At 44.1% G+C, this 14375-nt stretch overlaps 1 protein-coding gene across 1 annotated transcript in view; it reads right to left on the bottom strand.

The window, feature by feature from the left end:
• zc3h18 (zinc finger CCCH-type containing 18) overlaps nt 1-14375 on the bottom strand; it is a 43081-nt gene that overhangs the window by 28328 nt on the left and 378 nt on the right. The window contains exons 2-8 of the mRNA XM_080736767.1: nt 12858-13961; nt 10241-10325; nt 7948-8102; nt 6707-6802; nt 3010-3152; nt 2352-2381; nt 1670-1793 (exon numbers count right to left, since the gene is read on the bottom strand). Coding sequence (XP_080592893.1) covers nt 1670-1793; nt 2352-2381; nt 3010-3152; nt 6707-6802; nt 7948-8102; nt 10241-10325; nt 12858-13946 — 1722 coding nt within the window. The 5' untranslated portion in view covers nt 13947-13961. The remainder of the gene's footprint in view (nt 1-1669; nt 1794-2351; nt 2382-3009; nt 3153-6706; nt 6803-7947; nt 8103-10240; nt 10326-12857; nt 13962-14375) is intronic.

Below are 14375 nucleotides of genomic sequence, written 5' to 3'. Positions count from 1 at the left end.
CAAGGAAATCGTCACTGTCGGGCAAAAACCTTGTATATCCAAGTTTTAAATTTGAATGTTTTTTCACCAAGTAAAGCCTTGCTTCATCATACAAGGCCGTCACACAAAGGTAGTGAAAACAGCCGATCTACAAACAATCTACACACAACGCCTCGCACACACAACGCCTCGCGGTGCGAGGCGTTGTGTGCTTGTGGATCTGCGGTTTTCACTAGTTTAGATCGTTTTTAAAATGATAAATGCAAAACCAACGGTTTTGGACATACAAGGTTTTCACCCGACAACCTCAGTAACCTTACCTCAGTTAGGCTAACCTGCCACGCAACCTCCCGACCGTTACCTCAGTTAGGCTAACCTGCCACGCAACCTCCCGACCGGGTCGCTAAATCACCGACCGCGTCGCTAAATCACCGACCGCGTCGCTAAAGCGAGCGACCGGGTCGCTAAATCGACCGACTGGGGCGCAAAATCTTCCGACCGGGTCGCTAAATCTACCGACCTAAAACTGCAGGCAGGTCGGTAGATTTAGCGACCGGGTCGGTCGATTTAGCGGCGCGGTCGGTGATTTAGCGACCCGGTCGCTCGATTTAGCGACCCGGACGCTGAAAACTACCGACCACGTCGCGACCCGGTTGTAGGTCGCTAAATGATCTCGCTCCTACTGAACGAAATGCAAACATTTCGTATTAATGATTTCAGAGCAAATCTGTTTGTTTATTTTCGAACATGAGTCAAGACTAGCCACATGACATCCGAGAGCCACATGGTGTAGACACCTTCTTGTTGCCAGACCCAGGGGGTCGGCCTACAAAAGGCTTTGTCGGTCTGTCGGTCGGTCGGTCGGTCCCTCTTTTCCTCAGTGTGCCTGTGTTTGCCTCTGACTGCTCATCTGCCCCTCCCTTCCCTTGCTCGGCTGATTGCCTTGAGTGCCGTCACCTGTACAGGACCAGCTGAGTTGAGTTGGCTGACGAGCTGCTGACACTATAAATTCCTCAGCCCATCTACAAGCTCAGAAACATTTCCAGCTGCTCAGCCTATACAATCCTGTGTGTTCATGTGTTAGTTCAGTGCCATACTAGTGAAAACAGCCGATCTACAAGCTCTTGCTATTAAGTGTTGAAAATGTTCCGCCCCAACTCTGTCAGAGTTCCCCTTAAATTTGTTAACAATACAGGCTCTACCACTTTCCTGTTTTAGTCCTCTGTCTGTCTGACTGTCACTGTCCTGTCTTAGCCGTCTGTCTGCCTGTCACTGTCCTGTCTTAGTCCTCTGCCTGTCTTACTGTCACTGTCCTGTCTTAGTCCTCTGCCTGTCTGACTGTCACTGTCCTGTTTTAGTCCTCTGTCTGTCTGACTGTCACTGTCCTGTCTCTGTCCTCTGTCTGTCTATCACCCCCCCCCCCTTCCCCATGGATCAACACCTTATCGTGGTGGGGAGGTTTGCGTGCCTTAAGGATCCCACGAGCTATACCAGCTGGAGTCTTGCACTCCTGCCAGCGTCACGCTTGCCGGACAGGTCAAAGGAGAGAGGCCAGACTAAGATTGATCCACCCCCCCCCCCCCCCCCCCCTTCCTTGCATTCTGATTTTCATTGCGGGTCTGGCAGAACCAGGTGACCTGGTCTAGTTTATTCTAGAAGAGTAGTTCAGCTTAGTATGGAGTGCACTTACATTATAGGGGTACGGCAGAGGAGCTTCTGTGTACTGGACTCTGAAGTTCTCATACTGCCCCCCTCGCCACAGGGCTTCCATTTCATAATCATAATATGGATCAGCAGCATATGGTTCAGTGGCACTGCAAAGAGAAACGCATACAAACCCACAAATATACTGTATATTATAATATATAAGAAGACCACACTATTACTTTTATCCATTCCGCCATTCACATTCTGAAATATGGAAGGAAAATGGAGCTTAAAAAAAAGTAATGTTATAATGCAAAACTTCCAGCACAGCTGTGGACCATCGCAATGATCAGCTGTAGTTAAGCACTATGTCACTTTATGGTTGAGATGTCTATTTGAAAAAGGTCCTTCTGACTAAATTGACACATTTTTCAATAAATCAATGCAGAACTTATTAGTGTGCACGTTTTGTATCAAGATTATGCTACATGGTTTTATGCTAAATATTTGTATCTACTGAAAAGATGAAACATTTTCAGTGAGAAACTTGAAATTACCGTTTGACCGATTTACAAGATCTCCAACCAAATAAATCGAACATTTTGCAGCAAGAAAAAATAAAGTAACAATTGTGACCTGTGCCAACCCACAGAAAAAAAGTACAGAAATGAACTGAAAGTTGTGAGGTGGAGAAATGCATGACTCTAGGATATGTTGTCACTCACCCGTACATAGGATCTCTGAATTCCATCTCACTGAAAAGGGAGAACAGATTATGTGCTTATTATAACCCATTTAGACCTGAGGCAGATTCTAGAAATTCCTTCTAGATCATCAGCATCATCAATCACACCTGTGTGACATGGCACTTTTACTACACCACAGCAGGCACTAGCAAAGCGTCAACATCAGGTTTAACACTCAAATACCTGGAACGCGCCCGAGTCGCATTAGATTTTAGCCACTTTAACCATTATTTTATGCTTTAAGTATTGAAAACTTGCAGATATACAAGCTGACAGCGCGGCACCGAGTGCCGCACTGCGAGCTGGTAGATCTGCTATTTTTGAAAAACCTTGAAAATGTGTGCAAGTCTTTGAATATCTTTGTCCCGATCTTTGACCAGACTTCTAAATCCTTCCTCTAAATCAGGGGTTCTCAAACCTTTAGTTGTCAAGGACCCCCAAAATTACAGGTATTTGGCCATGGTCTCCCATCTCAAAATATGTTGTTCCAGGGACCCCCCAGAAGCAAATATTTGAGTTACAAATGTTCGCTTTTAAATAGATAAAATATATCTGCTATTTTTCAATAGTTAAAGCATTCAATAATTCTAGACCTAAATGGGTTTTAATTAATTGAGGAAGTGATAAATGGTCTTACTCTCTGATGATGCGGTAGCTACGTTCTCTGAAGAACTCATTCTCCTTGTCAAACTCTCTCTCCTCCTCTCCGATAGTCACATTGAAACGCTTCTCCTCGAAGTCAGGCTCTTGCTCCTTACGAATGGTGGCCTTCTTCAACACCTGCACGGACAGTCAGGGACACAACACAACAGGAGAAAATGATTGACTACTAAAGTATATGTGACACACATACAGTATGGGCTGTCCCTTTTTTCAAGCTTAGGATTTTCTGGGCATTTTGTACATTGTATCTAAATACTCAATTAGCCATTAAAACAAATCAAGGCTATTTGCGAATCAACTCAAACAAGAAGCTGTACTGTCGTCTTGCCCACGAAATGCCAGCTTGTTGCATTGTAAACTACCCTCAAAAAGTAAGGAAACTTAACTTCGGTGCATTACATCTCCCCTTTAATTATACCAATTGGTATTGAGTTTTGTATTGTGTTTTATATATTCGTGGAATGAGCTGCACAGCCAAACGTGTGGGTAGCGCCCCCCAAAAATTTGCCAAAATGGCCTACAATACTGTTCTGCAGGAATTTACTCTCTCGTTTTGGGCTTACCTGACAAGAGTTTAAAAAAGTGTAAAACATGGCCAAAATGGCCAATATGTGTTGTTTTTTTTCTTTTCCTTATTACTGTGGGAGAGTGCAATCATTCAATGCACCAAGCAACAAAGGTGAATACCAACAGAACAGTATTGCAGTCATTTTGACAACTTTTTGGGTGGCACTAACCACACGTTTGGCTGTGTTGCTCATTCCACAAATGCCCGATGCTTACCTCGTTGAAAAGGTAACGGATCAACAATAAAAATGAACACACAAACACAATAACAATTGGAATTATTAAAGGGGAGATATAATGGACTGTTTTTGTGGGAAGTTTAGTTGATAATCATGGAAAAAAGTTATTTGCTCCGATTATGCTCTCGTCGACCATTTTTGGCGCTCGGGACAAAACCCCGATCTGGCACAAGATGGGGCTTTGCTCGCCGAGTTTTTGTGTGAAAGCCTCTGTGAGAAGATCATTGTGCGATTCCATCGCTCGGCGAGAGCTTTCCGAACGTTTGCGATAAGCTTTGAGCACTGTATATATGCATTTAACATTTTTGTACTTTAAAAAATAAAATAAAATAAAAAGCAGTCAAAACGTCCAATTAGGCATGCATTTCCCCATGGTGATCAATAAAGGTATATCTTATTAAACCCCAATCAATGTGACAAGCACTGTAGTTAGGTATGCGATACAGATAACTGCACACATTCCCAAGCGTACATGTTTACACAAAATGTCTGCGAGTGTAATGTTATCCTATCCTAACAATCTTATAAACACCAGTTAAAATTAACTTTTGGCATTTAAGTAAGGGGAAACAAATGTGACGTGCACTGTGATCTTATCTGTATACGTTTGTTGAATTCTCGTTGTACCGTGGCGTGCAGTACCCAGTAGTAAATTAAAGATTGTGTGAAGAGTGCTCAAAAATAGTGTCTGTCTTTAGACAAATAACTAGTTATTTCCCTTTTGGCAAATAACTTGGAAGAAATGACTAACATATTTTATACTTTCAAAATATATAACAATCGCCTATATACTGCGAGGTGCAACCATGCTCCGATCTGCACATTCTGCACCAATATGGGCAGAGACACTGTTGGGGGCCTGCAATGAGTTTCATCACATCAGGGGCCACGTTAGGATCCCCGGGGGCCACATGGAAACAATTATGCCAAATAACTGTGATCAACTCATAATTGCGAGTATGTGATAATGTAATAATTGCTGAGGACGTAGTGAGGGGTAATCTCACATTTCAAAGCATCAAAGGGGTTGACACCAAGGTCTCAGAGGCACTTGCCCGTCGGGCAAGTACAGGTCATGTTCTACTTGCCCAAAGGTCATGCCCAAAAAGTACATCGTCCATTATCTGGGGCTGTGCGATAAATTCATACCTAAATACCTCTAAATCTAAATACCAAATACCTACATAGCTATGATTGAATATGTCTATGGTTTCACACTTGTTATTTTATATTTTTAAGTATAGCAACAGTAAAACCAGCACATCATAGGTTAAGTAGGTAGTGCTCTTATTTTACATTCTACACACCAGAAGTCAAAGCGATCTGGCCACGTTCAGGTGTTTAGACAGATATCTCGTGTTGTGTTTATAGACGGTTGCATCCCCTCTCAAATGAGCACTTGCCCCGTCGGCAAGCTTCACCTGCCCCAAGGGTTTATTTACCTGCCGGGGGCAGGTGGGCAAGCCTTAGTGTCGATGCCTGGATCATCACATAAATTGTATTTACTTTCAGGCACTCTCCCAAGCTGATCTCCCTCTGCCAGTTGAAAACGGATGCCAGTGGTCTACTTAACACATTGTCAGAATGACTCAGTCATTCACACCTTCTATTCAGACAACGATAGTTAAGCTATCAACGCATCTGTCAACAATGGAACCATGGAACGAACTCGATATAGACTTTTGTCGTAAAATACAGCCTTTCAATAGGCATGTTGGAGATAAGGGCGAACAGGGGGCAGTCCCGAAATTCCCCGTCTGTACCACCATGTGCATGAAAATGCACTCAACGTCAATCATGATTTACAATATGACATGTGCTTTGTACTTTGTTCTGGGAGCCACATGAATGAACTACATTCCATATGATGATGACAGAATTAGCATGCTAAACCAGGCAGGTAACATCAAAGGGTATATCTTTACGCTATTCTGAACAACAAAGAAGCGGATGGAATCTGATTTCCAAAGATTTCTCTCAGTATGTAAACTGATTTGTACTTGGTCGTACAAAGGTGTCCCTCGCCTTTGTAATAGAAGATCTACAAGCTCCCAACATTTTGTGACGCAAAGCTTTGTGACCTTGTAGATCAGCAATTTCCCGCAAGCAAACACAATGAGCGGCAGAGTATGCTGTTGAGTTTACACAAATCCGATTTGAAAGTCAGTCCTAAAGATGATAAGAAACACATTGGATTTGCCTGCAGTCTTAACCCATTTAGGCCTGAACACATTATGACGCAATATTTTATGCTTTAACTATTGAAAAATAGCAGATATACAAGCTCACAGCGCGGCACCGAGTGCCGCGCTGCGAGCTTGTAGATCTGCTATTTTTGAAAAATCGTGAAAATTATAATTTCTATAAGTGTCTTTTGAATCCTTCTAAGATTTTTGGAAAACAACTATGTTTCTATGTCAGCAATCTGGCCAGCCATCGTCAAAGAAAAGGTCCTTTTCACTTGACTGGAGCTCAGTTAGTCTGTTCTTGAGAGACTACTATGTCAGTGGTTCTCAAACCTTTTCATGTGAAGGACCCCCAAAATGATATCTATTTGGCCACGGAGCCGCATCTCAAAATATTTAGTTCCAGGGACCACCCAGAAGCAAAATCTGAGTTACAAACGTTCGCTTTGAAAATACATATATTCAAAGATTTGCACACATTTTCACAACTTTTTCCAAAAATAGCAGATCTACAAGCTTGCAGCGCGGCACTCGGTGCCGTGCTGTGAGCTTGTATATCTGCTATTTTTCACTGGTTAAAGCATTCAATAATTCTAGGCCTAAATGGGTTAAAGCCTTTGAGACTGGATGTACATACTAACAGTGATGCCTATGTAGGTAGGTAGCAAGCAGTGTGTACCTCTTTGGCATGCCTCAAGCCTCTCTCCCAGGCACTCTCAACCGGGGGCTCCACTGGAGGAGGGGGTGGCGGGAGCTCTTCAACTGTTGGTCCAGCCTAGAATGTGAGCAGTGAATGAATTATAGCAATGGTATGTTTTCAAACATACTGTACCATTGAAATATCTCAGTATGTTAAATAATAAGGACGAGAACATGGGCACACCAACATAATACGGGGGTGTAAATATCGTCACTGTCGGGAAGAAACCTTGTATCTCCAAGTTTCAAATATGTACGTTTCATACAAGGCTGTCGCACAACAGTAGTGAAAACAGCAGATCTACAAGCACACAACGCCTCGCACCGTGAGGCGTTGTGTGCTTGTAGATCGGCTGTTTTCACTAGTTTAAATATTTTTTTAAATGATAAATACAATACTGGCTTTCAGGCAGTTTCACAAGGGGCACACTTGACCCTTCTCAGGGGCACACCAAAGGTCCCCAGGCAACAGTGGTTGAGCAACACTGAACTAGAGGTTTATTGTTAATTTTAGTTCCCCATTATATTGGTCACTGTCTCAGCTGTGACTATTCTTCCTGGGGTCAAAAATAATAAAAGATTATAGAGCAATTTAATGTAATGATTAAAGAACCAATACAATATAAACATTCACACACATACCAAAGACACACATTATTATCATAAAAGACAGTGCCCATGGTGGACTATGCATGGCAGGGCCATCGGTTCGGTCCTTTAAGTGGTGGGCAAACCACCTATGTCGCACTGCCAAGCTATGTCAGAGTATCGGTTGTACCAATCTGTCCGTGTCCCTTTTATGCCCATTATGGAGATCTCTGTATCTTGTCCCTTTTATGTCCATATATGGACTTCGCTGATGCCTACACCACCTACGTCCTACATAGAGACACTGCCATGTGACAGCAGAGCTAGCAACAGATGCAGGATAGGAGGGAGTGGAGGGCTGAGATCCAGTAGTCCCTGGGTGGTGTTGGCTAGTCCTAAAACCCTCACATCGCATTTGATTTCCCGTCAGTGTTTCTATCGTTCACCAAATCACTCTGAAAGTGATCCCCAAACAATATCACTTGCCACTGTCATGTTATAGTTGTGGTGTGGATAACGCCATACACTTCAGTCAATATCTTTCAATGATAGTTCTCATTCTTGGTATTTGGCTATTTCACACAAAATGAGTGTATGGGGGTTCTCTGTGTTGGTGGTGTCTAATCTACTTACCCAGGGGTTATTGGGGATGAGCGGGTGTGGTGCTCCTCCTGGAGGAGGAGCCCCATTAGGAGAGAAGAGATCTGGTTTAGCTATGAGGGAGTAGTTGCCCTTATCGTTGACTCCTGGGTGGATGAACCTACAGTTCATACCCCAAGTACAATTGCCTGTGGGAAGCAACAAGCAATACAAGAAAAAGAAGAAAAGAGAAGAAATCCTGTTAACAATGCTACAACTGGACTAAATTACTTAAGCAAGCAAGCAACCACCTGAACTTTTCAGCATCAGGGTTGAATACAGCACACAATCAATCAATAAATAAAAAAATAGAACAAGTGTTAAAAATGTCTTTGGGTACATCTATACGAATCATGTTCAGCACAACAGAAGAGAGAATATCAAGTGAGTATGTCCCAAAGCAAAGGTACTGATTCAAGTGCACACATTCATCGGTTTTAAGTACAAGAGCTCCCCCTAGTGTAGACTTAATAACAATAATAATGACCCCAATAATTCAGATGAAACAACATACCATAGATAAGGCAGTCAGACTGTGCGTGATCAAATTATAATCAGACAGTGCTAAAGCTAAATCAGGTTCTCCAAAGATGCATTAAGATCTGACCACGTGGACGTGAGGTGGACGACTCAACCGCATTATCAACAGTGTTAAATGCAATTATGTCCTCAAGCCAAGCCATGTATAACTGGGTGCACAGAACATAGTTGCACACAGGTCCAACAATGAAGGTTTAGTAATACAGAAATGTGTCTGTCTGGCTTGGAAGTTGTGAAATCTTGAATGAAAAACTAAAGCTGGATTGTAATACTGATTGTAACTGCATTTGCATTATAATGTGGTGGCTGCCTCGTGGGTACATTTGTGGAAAGAAACTAGTGTTGGCTGTCCTACATCATGTGAAAAAACAACCAACCAATGAATCTTTACCACAACATGAAACATGAAATTATAATGGAATGGAATGTTTTTGGCTTAATCAAATTAAGGTAAGCTACAAGATAAATGTGACATGGAGGGAGTTTTACCACGAGAGACAAAAGTCCATGCATAGTTTTTCGGAGGTGTGCTTTCTAATAGACTAATACCAAGCAACTGCGAGTCTAAAGCCTACCGACTCTGAGCACATGGCACCGTCAAAGCTTTGAGGGGAGAATTCTGCCTTGCGAGATCAGTTGACGTTTAACGTTACATGCGCCCAGAGTCTCGTAAGAACTGCAGCAGATATCAAACCTTCTTTTTTTGTATTTGAATATTATTTTATTTGAATATTCGAAGGAAAACTAGAATGTGGTATCGACAGCCATCCTATTATGTTATGTGTTGCTTCTCAATTTTACAAATTGAGGCTTCACCACTTCATCAGTTAAACAATAAATTGTAGACCGTGGCAACACATCAAAAGTTGTGCAAAACAGTTATCTTCCATGGATTTTTGTTATTTTATTTTATTTAGACCACCTGCTTCAATATTAAAATTCATTAGAAGGATTTGCATTCCCTTCCCAATATGGCGGCCACAGAGACAGGTCGCTCCAATGCACTGCAGCAAACAATGAGTTATCTACGTTTCTATATCTATGGTCGCACCCAGCGCTTCCGCGTCCAGTATGAACCCAGGGTTACGCTTACTTGGCTGCATGCTGAACATAGCTGATCTGCAAGTATGCAATGCATTGCGAGTTCGTAGATCGTCTGTTTTCGGCGTGTGACATCGCCGCGCAACCAAGTATAAACCAGCTTTAACCCATTAAGAACGGGTACACATTGTTTGTGTATCATTATTTTATGCTTTAACTATTGAAAAATAGCAGATCTACAAACTCACAGCGCGGCACCGAGTGCCGCGCTGCGAGCTTGTAGATCTGCTATTTTTGAAAAATCGTGAAAATTAGTGTCTTTTGAATCCTTCTGAGATTTTTTGAAAAACCTATGTTTCTATGTCAGCAATCTGGTAAGCCATCGACAAAGAAAAGGTCCTTTTCACTTAACTGGAGCTCAGTTAGTCTGTTCTTGAGAGACTACTATGTCAGTGGTTCTCAAACTTCTTCATGTGAAGAACCCCCAAACTGATATTTATTTGGCTATGGACCCGCATCTCAAAATATTTAGTTCCAGGGACCCCCCAGAAAATACCCCCCCTGAAAATACATATATTCAAAGATTTGCACACATTTTCACGACCTTTTCAAAAATAGCAGATCTACGCGAGCTTGTATATCTGCTATGTTTCACTGGTTAAAGCATTCAATAATTCTAGGCCTACTGTGGCTTGTGATGACGTACCTTTGATGAAGAACCTGCAGATGGGACGGGGTCTAATCTTCCTATCCATAGGATCTTTGACCTCCCCTTCCTCCAGATCATCATCCTGTGCCACACACACATTATGGACAACATTATGTGGTCAGACAGTCACTCAAACTTTTGTCTAAATGTTTGGTTTGTTACGTACACATGGAACAAAATGGTAGATGAATGTCTCTTCAGACACACCATCAGTCATATCAGCAGTTAATTCCCCCCCCCCCCTCTCTTTCCCCCCATCAGTTTGCCTCTGAATTTGTTCAAAGGGATTGGGAAATTCTTTGCTGATGAAATTACATTGCATTAGATTTATGACTATTATTCATTAGGAATGGGCATTATAATCAATATTGCAATATATCACAATATACATTTATTTACGAAATACCGAATACTGTATGATATTCCAGGCTCTAGTATCGCAATACTTGGGAGAAAACAAAACTCTGTTCCCATGATAGAAACCAATAGTAGAAGTCCTGTCCTGTCCTGTCCCTCTGCACCTCTAGATGTCTATAGCTAGTTCTGCTCTGATATTTTTGGCTTATGTTCTCTCCAGAATATGGATACTGTGGTTCAAGTGGTTAACTGTGGAGCCCAAAAGGAAGCTCATTACTGCTTCAATGGGCAACGAAATATCAGCATTGCTGTTTGTATATTTTTGACCCAGCAGATGTGGTCACATTTCATTGCAACTGTCAGGTCGCAGTTACTATCAAAACCTCCACCGTCTGTCAGTCAGTCTGTCACATCACGTCACGTCACACTTTTCTCTATCTCCGCCACCGTTGCCCCTATCCATGCCAAACTTTGCACACATACTCCTTGACTGCCAAACTACAACCACAACCTCCTCATTTCTCACATGGCCCTCTTTTTGTGCCATCATGAGGCCGATTCATGCAAAACACATTTTTGGACACTGGTTATCTCCCGATTAGGGAGTCTTACTGGTATTAGCATTGCAGTATGTATATTTTTGACCCAACAGATATGGTCACATTTCATATTAGCATTGCCATATGTATATTTTCTACCCAGCAGATTTGGTCCCTTTTTCAGAAAACCCATAATAAATTCATGAAAATAAAAGAAACTTTGTGATTTGTTTTTGTGTGTGACAAAGACGTATTTGCTCTAATCAACCTATCACAGAAAAATAAGAGTTTTAGAAATTATTGGATGTTCTTTACAAGTGTATGTAAACTTTTGTTCACAACTGTATATATCCCATCTGTCACTGCAGCATTCACTACTAAACTAGAATCACAGATACTACACCAAAGAAGCAAGTTGACATCCCATATGAAAGCACCGCAGTCCTGATATGCTACCAGGGTTGATGTTATTATAACTGACAGATGTAATAATAACATAATTGGCCAATCAAGAGCCTCATCAATCAAAATACTGTGCCCAGAAGGTGTGTGACGATGATAATTAACCATGGTCAGCACCTCATCTTGATGTCACTTCATCTATGGAACTGCTGAAAATACACTGCACTTTAAAGCCAGTCGTGATCACAAACACTAGCTCCTTTTGGAACCTCTCCCTCTGCTATGCAGCTCCGAGATGAGGTTCCTCACTGTCGTCCCCACTCTTATTCGATGTATATGTCATAGTATATTAGAGAAACAGCACATTCGAGACGCGGAGCACTCGTGGTGCGGCACGGGGCGGAGCAAGCGGTCGCCACAACAACGTACTCCAGGCGGTGCGCCGCTCTATTGTCCACGACACTGCGAGCGGCTACCGAAGCCCCCCTGTATCCACGAAGCCCAAACGAGTTACGAGGCCCCCCTGGGTCCACGAAGCCCCAAGCGGCGCGAAGGCCAGCGGACCTTGGTCCTGCTCTTCGCCCCCGAGCGCCGCAGGCGCGAGTGGCCGCGAAGAGCGGGCCAGGGCCGCGCGGCCGGCGGAGCGCCGCGCGAGTTACGAAGCCGTGGTGAATGCAATCGTTATATTTATGCCCAGGCCGTAAGGCCTGGGCAAGCGCACGTTAAACGCCCTGTCCAAGTGACTACAATGGAGCTAATGGCTAGGCTAGGCTAGGCTAGGCTAGGCTAGGCTAGTAAATAAAGAGTAAACACTTCCGGTCTGCGGCGAGTTCAAAGCGTGACGTAACTCTCTTATATACACTCTGGTGAATGGCAGAGCAGTGGCTGACGTCGCCATCTGGTGGTGATTAGTGTGTGGTGAACGTCAAAACGAGTGCTCCTTGACAACTTTTACTGGTTTCTTGAACATACTGTAACATATATACCACGTGACCAGGGGAGGTAGTAATGTTGCCTCTGGAGCCAGGATGTTCCAGAGAGGCTAAAAACACGGAACCGGCTGACAAAATAAGCAATATAAACTCTTTATTTCAACACGCTGCTTCGATTTTCTTCCACGCTTGAGAAGTAAACCGATGAGACCCCGGCATAGGACCTTCAATTTTTGGATAGAATGTTCACAAAAGGTAAGAAGTGTTCGCGAACGGCGGAGCTTCCACCCAGCCGCCCGATTCTGGTTGACGACAGCGAGGAACCTCATCTCGGAGCTGCATAGCGGAGGGAGAGGTTCCGAAAGGAGCTACACAAACACTTACTTCTATTTCTCCTTCATCAATCTCTCCATCATCCTCATCCTTGATCTTCTTGTCTCGGAAGGAATCTCTCCGACTCCTCTCTGCTCCTCTGGAGTCCTCGTTCTTCTTTGACTGGCTGTCGCCGGGAGACGGAGGGAGGATGGGCTTCAGGATGGCCTTCTTCCTTTTGCTGCGGCCGTCCTTGTCCTCTCTGTCCTGCTCTTCATCTCCCTCTGCCTTGACATGCTGCTGCTGCTGCTGTTGCTCCTCGTCCTCCTCGTCCTCCTCATCCTCCTCGTGCATGGGAACGCTGGGCTCCTCAGGCACCTCCTCATCGTAGTCCAGCTCGTGCTCGTCCAGGTCCCGGGAGACAGACACAGAGTCGTCTTTTGTCTCCCTGACTATGACGGCCTGTCGTCTCCTCCTCTCTTCGTTTTCATTCTCCTCCTCCTCCTCCTCAGCCCTCTTCCTCCTCCTGTCTTCCTCCACCTCATCTTCTTCATCATCATCATCATCATCCAACGCTGCTGTCCCAGTGGGTGGCTCCGCCATAGGCTCCTCCTCCTCCTTCCTAGCAGTCCCATATCCCTCTGGTGGCTCTTCCTCCTCTTCCTCTCTCTCCTGGGTGAAGAAGCTCTGATGCTGGTCTGGTACTGAATCAGGAGACTGTGGGGTATCCAAGACTCTATCCTCCTCTTCTTCCTCCTCGTTGTGTCCTCGTCTCTCCTCCCCCTCCTCCTCCTCCTCCTCCTCAGCCTCTCCTTCTTCAGCAGGAGAGTTGTTCCCCCGCTCACTTCCCTCCATCAAAACAATGGTCTCGTCCTCTTGACCCGTTCCCCCTCTTTCATCTACGACAGGCTCCTCGTCTTCTGGGTCAGAGATGAAATCTGGGACCACCTCCTCCAAGTCAGAATCCCTTCTTCCTCCACCCCCCATCCCCTCGTCCTCCGCCAGACTTCCATTCTCCTCGCCGTGGACGAGCTCGCTGTCTGAGAGAAGCCGGTCGTCGTCGTCCTCGTCGGCAGAACGTAGAAGCTCGCTGTCGGATATGCCCTTCTCTTCCTCCTCGGGAGACTGAGGTGACTGGGTAGGGCTTTCAGGGGTATCCATCAGACAATGTTCCTGCTGAAAACAAAAGCAATGAGTCAAAAACACTGACATACGGCTTACTTTAGCAGTCTTCTGCAGACAGCAGCACAGGGCTCGAATTCAAAGTGTAACTGAATGTAGCAGCTCACAACAAGTTATAAGAAAAGTAGCTGTAAACTGTTTACTTTGGCCACTGATTTCGCCTATCCCCTTGAGAATGAGTAATTTAGTTGCTTGAGTTATTTAGCTAGCTAGCAACTACATTACCTGAGACGAAGGCCAAAACTATCTTGCATATCTCTCTCAAGCAGCAATTACACCTTGCCATGTTCGCAGCCCCCCCCCACCACACCACACACACACACACACACACACACAAACCTGCAGCTTTAGTTTCCTGCTAACCGTGTAGCTAACAGCTGAGTCGCGCTAGTTAGCAACCAGGCCCGA

Source organism: Nannobrachium achirus (assembly GCF_963921795.1).
Source record: "Nannobrachium achirus genome assembly, chromosome: 11".
Lineage (NCBI taxonomy): Eukaryota > Metazoa > Chordata > Actinopteri > Myctophiformes > Myctophidae > Nannobrachium > Nannobrachium achirus.
Note: the sequence above shows the minus strand (reverse complement) of the source record. Positions and strands in the feature narration are given on the sequence as shown.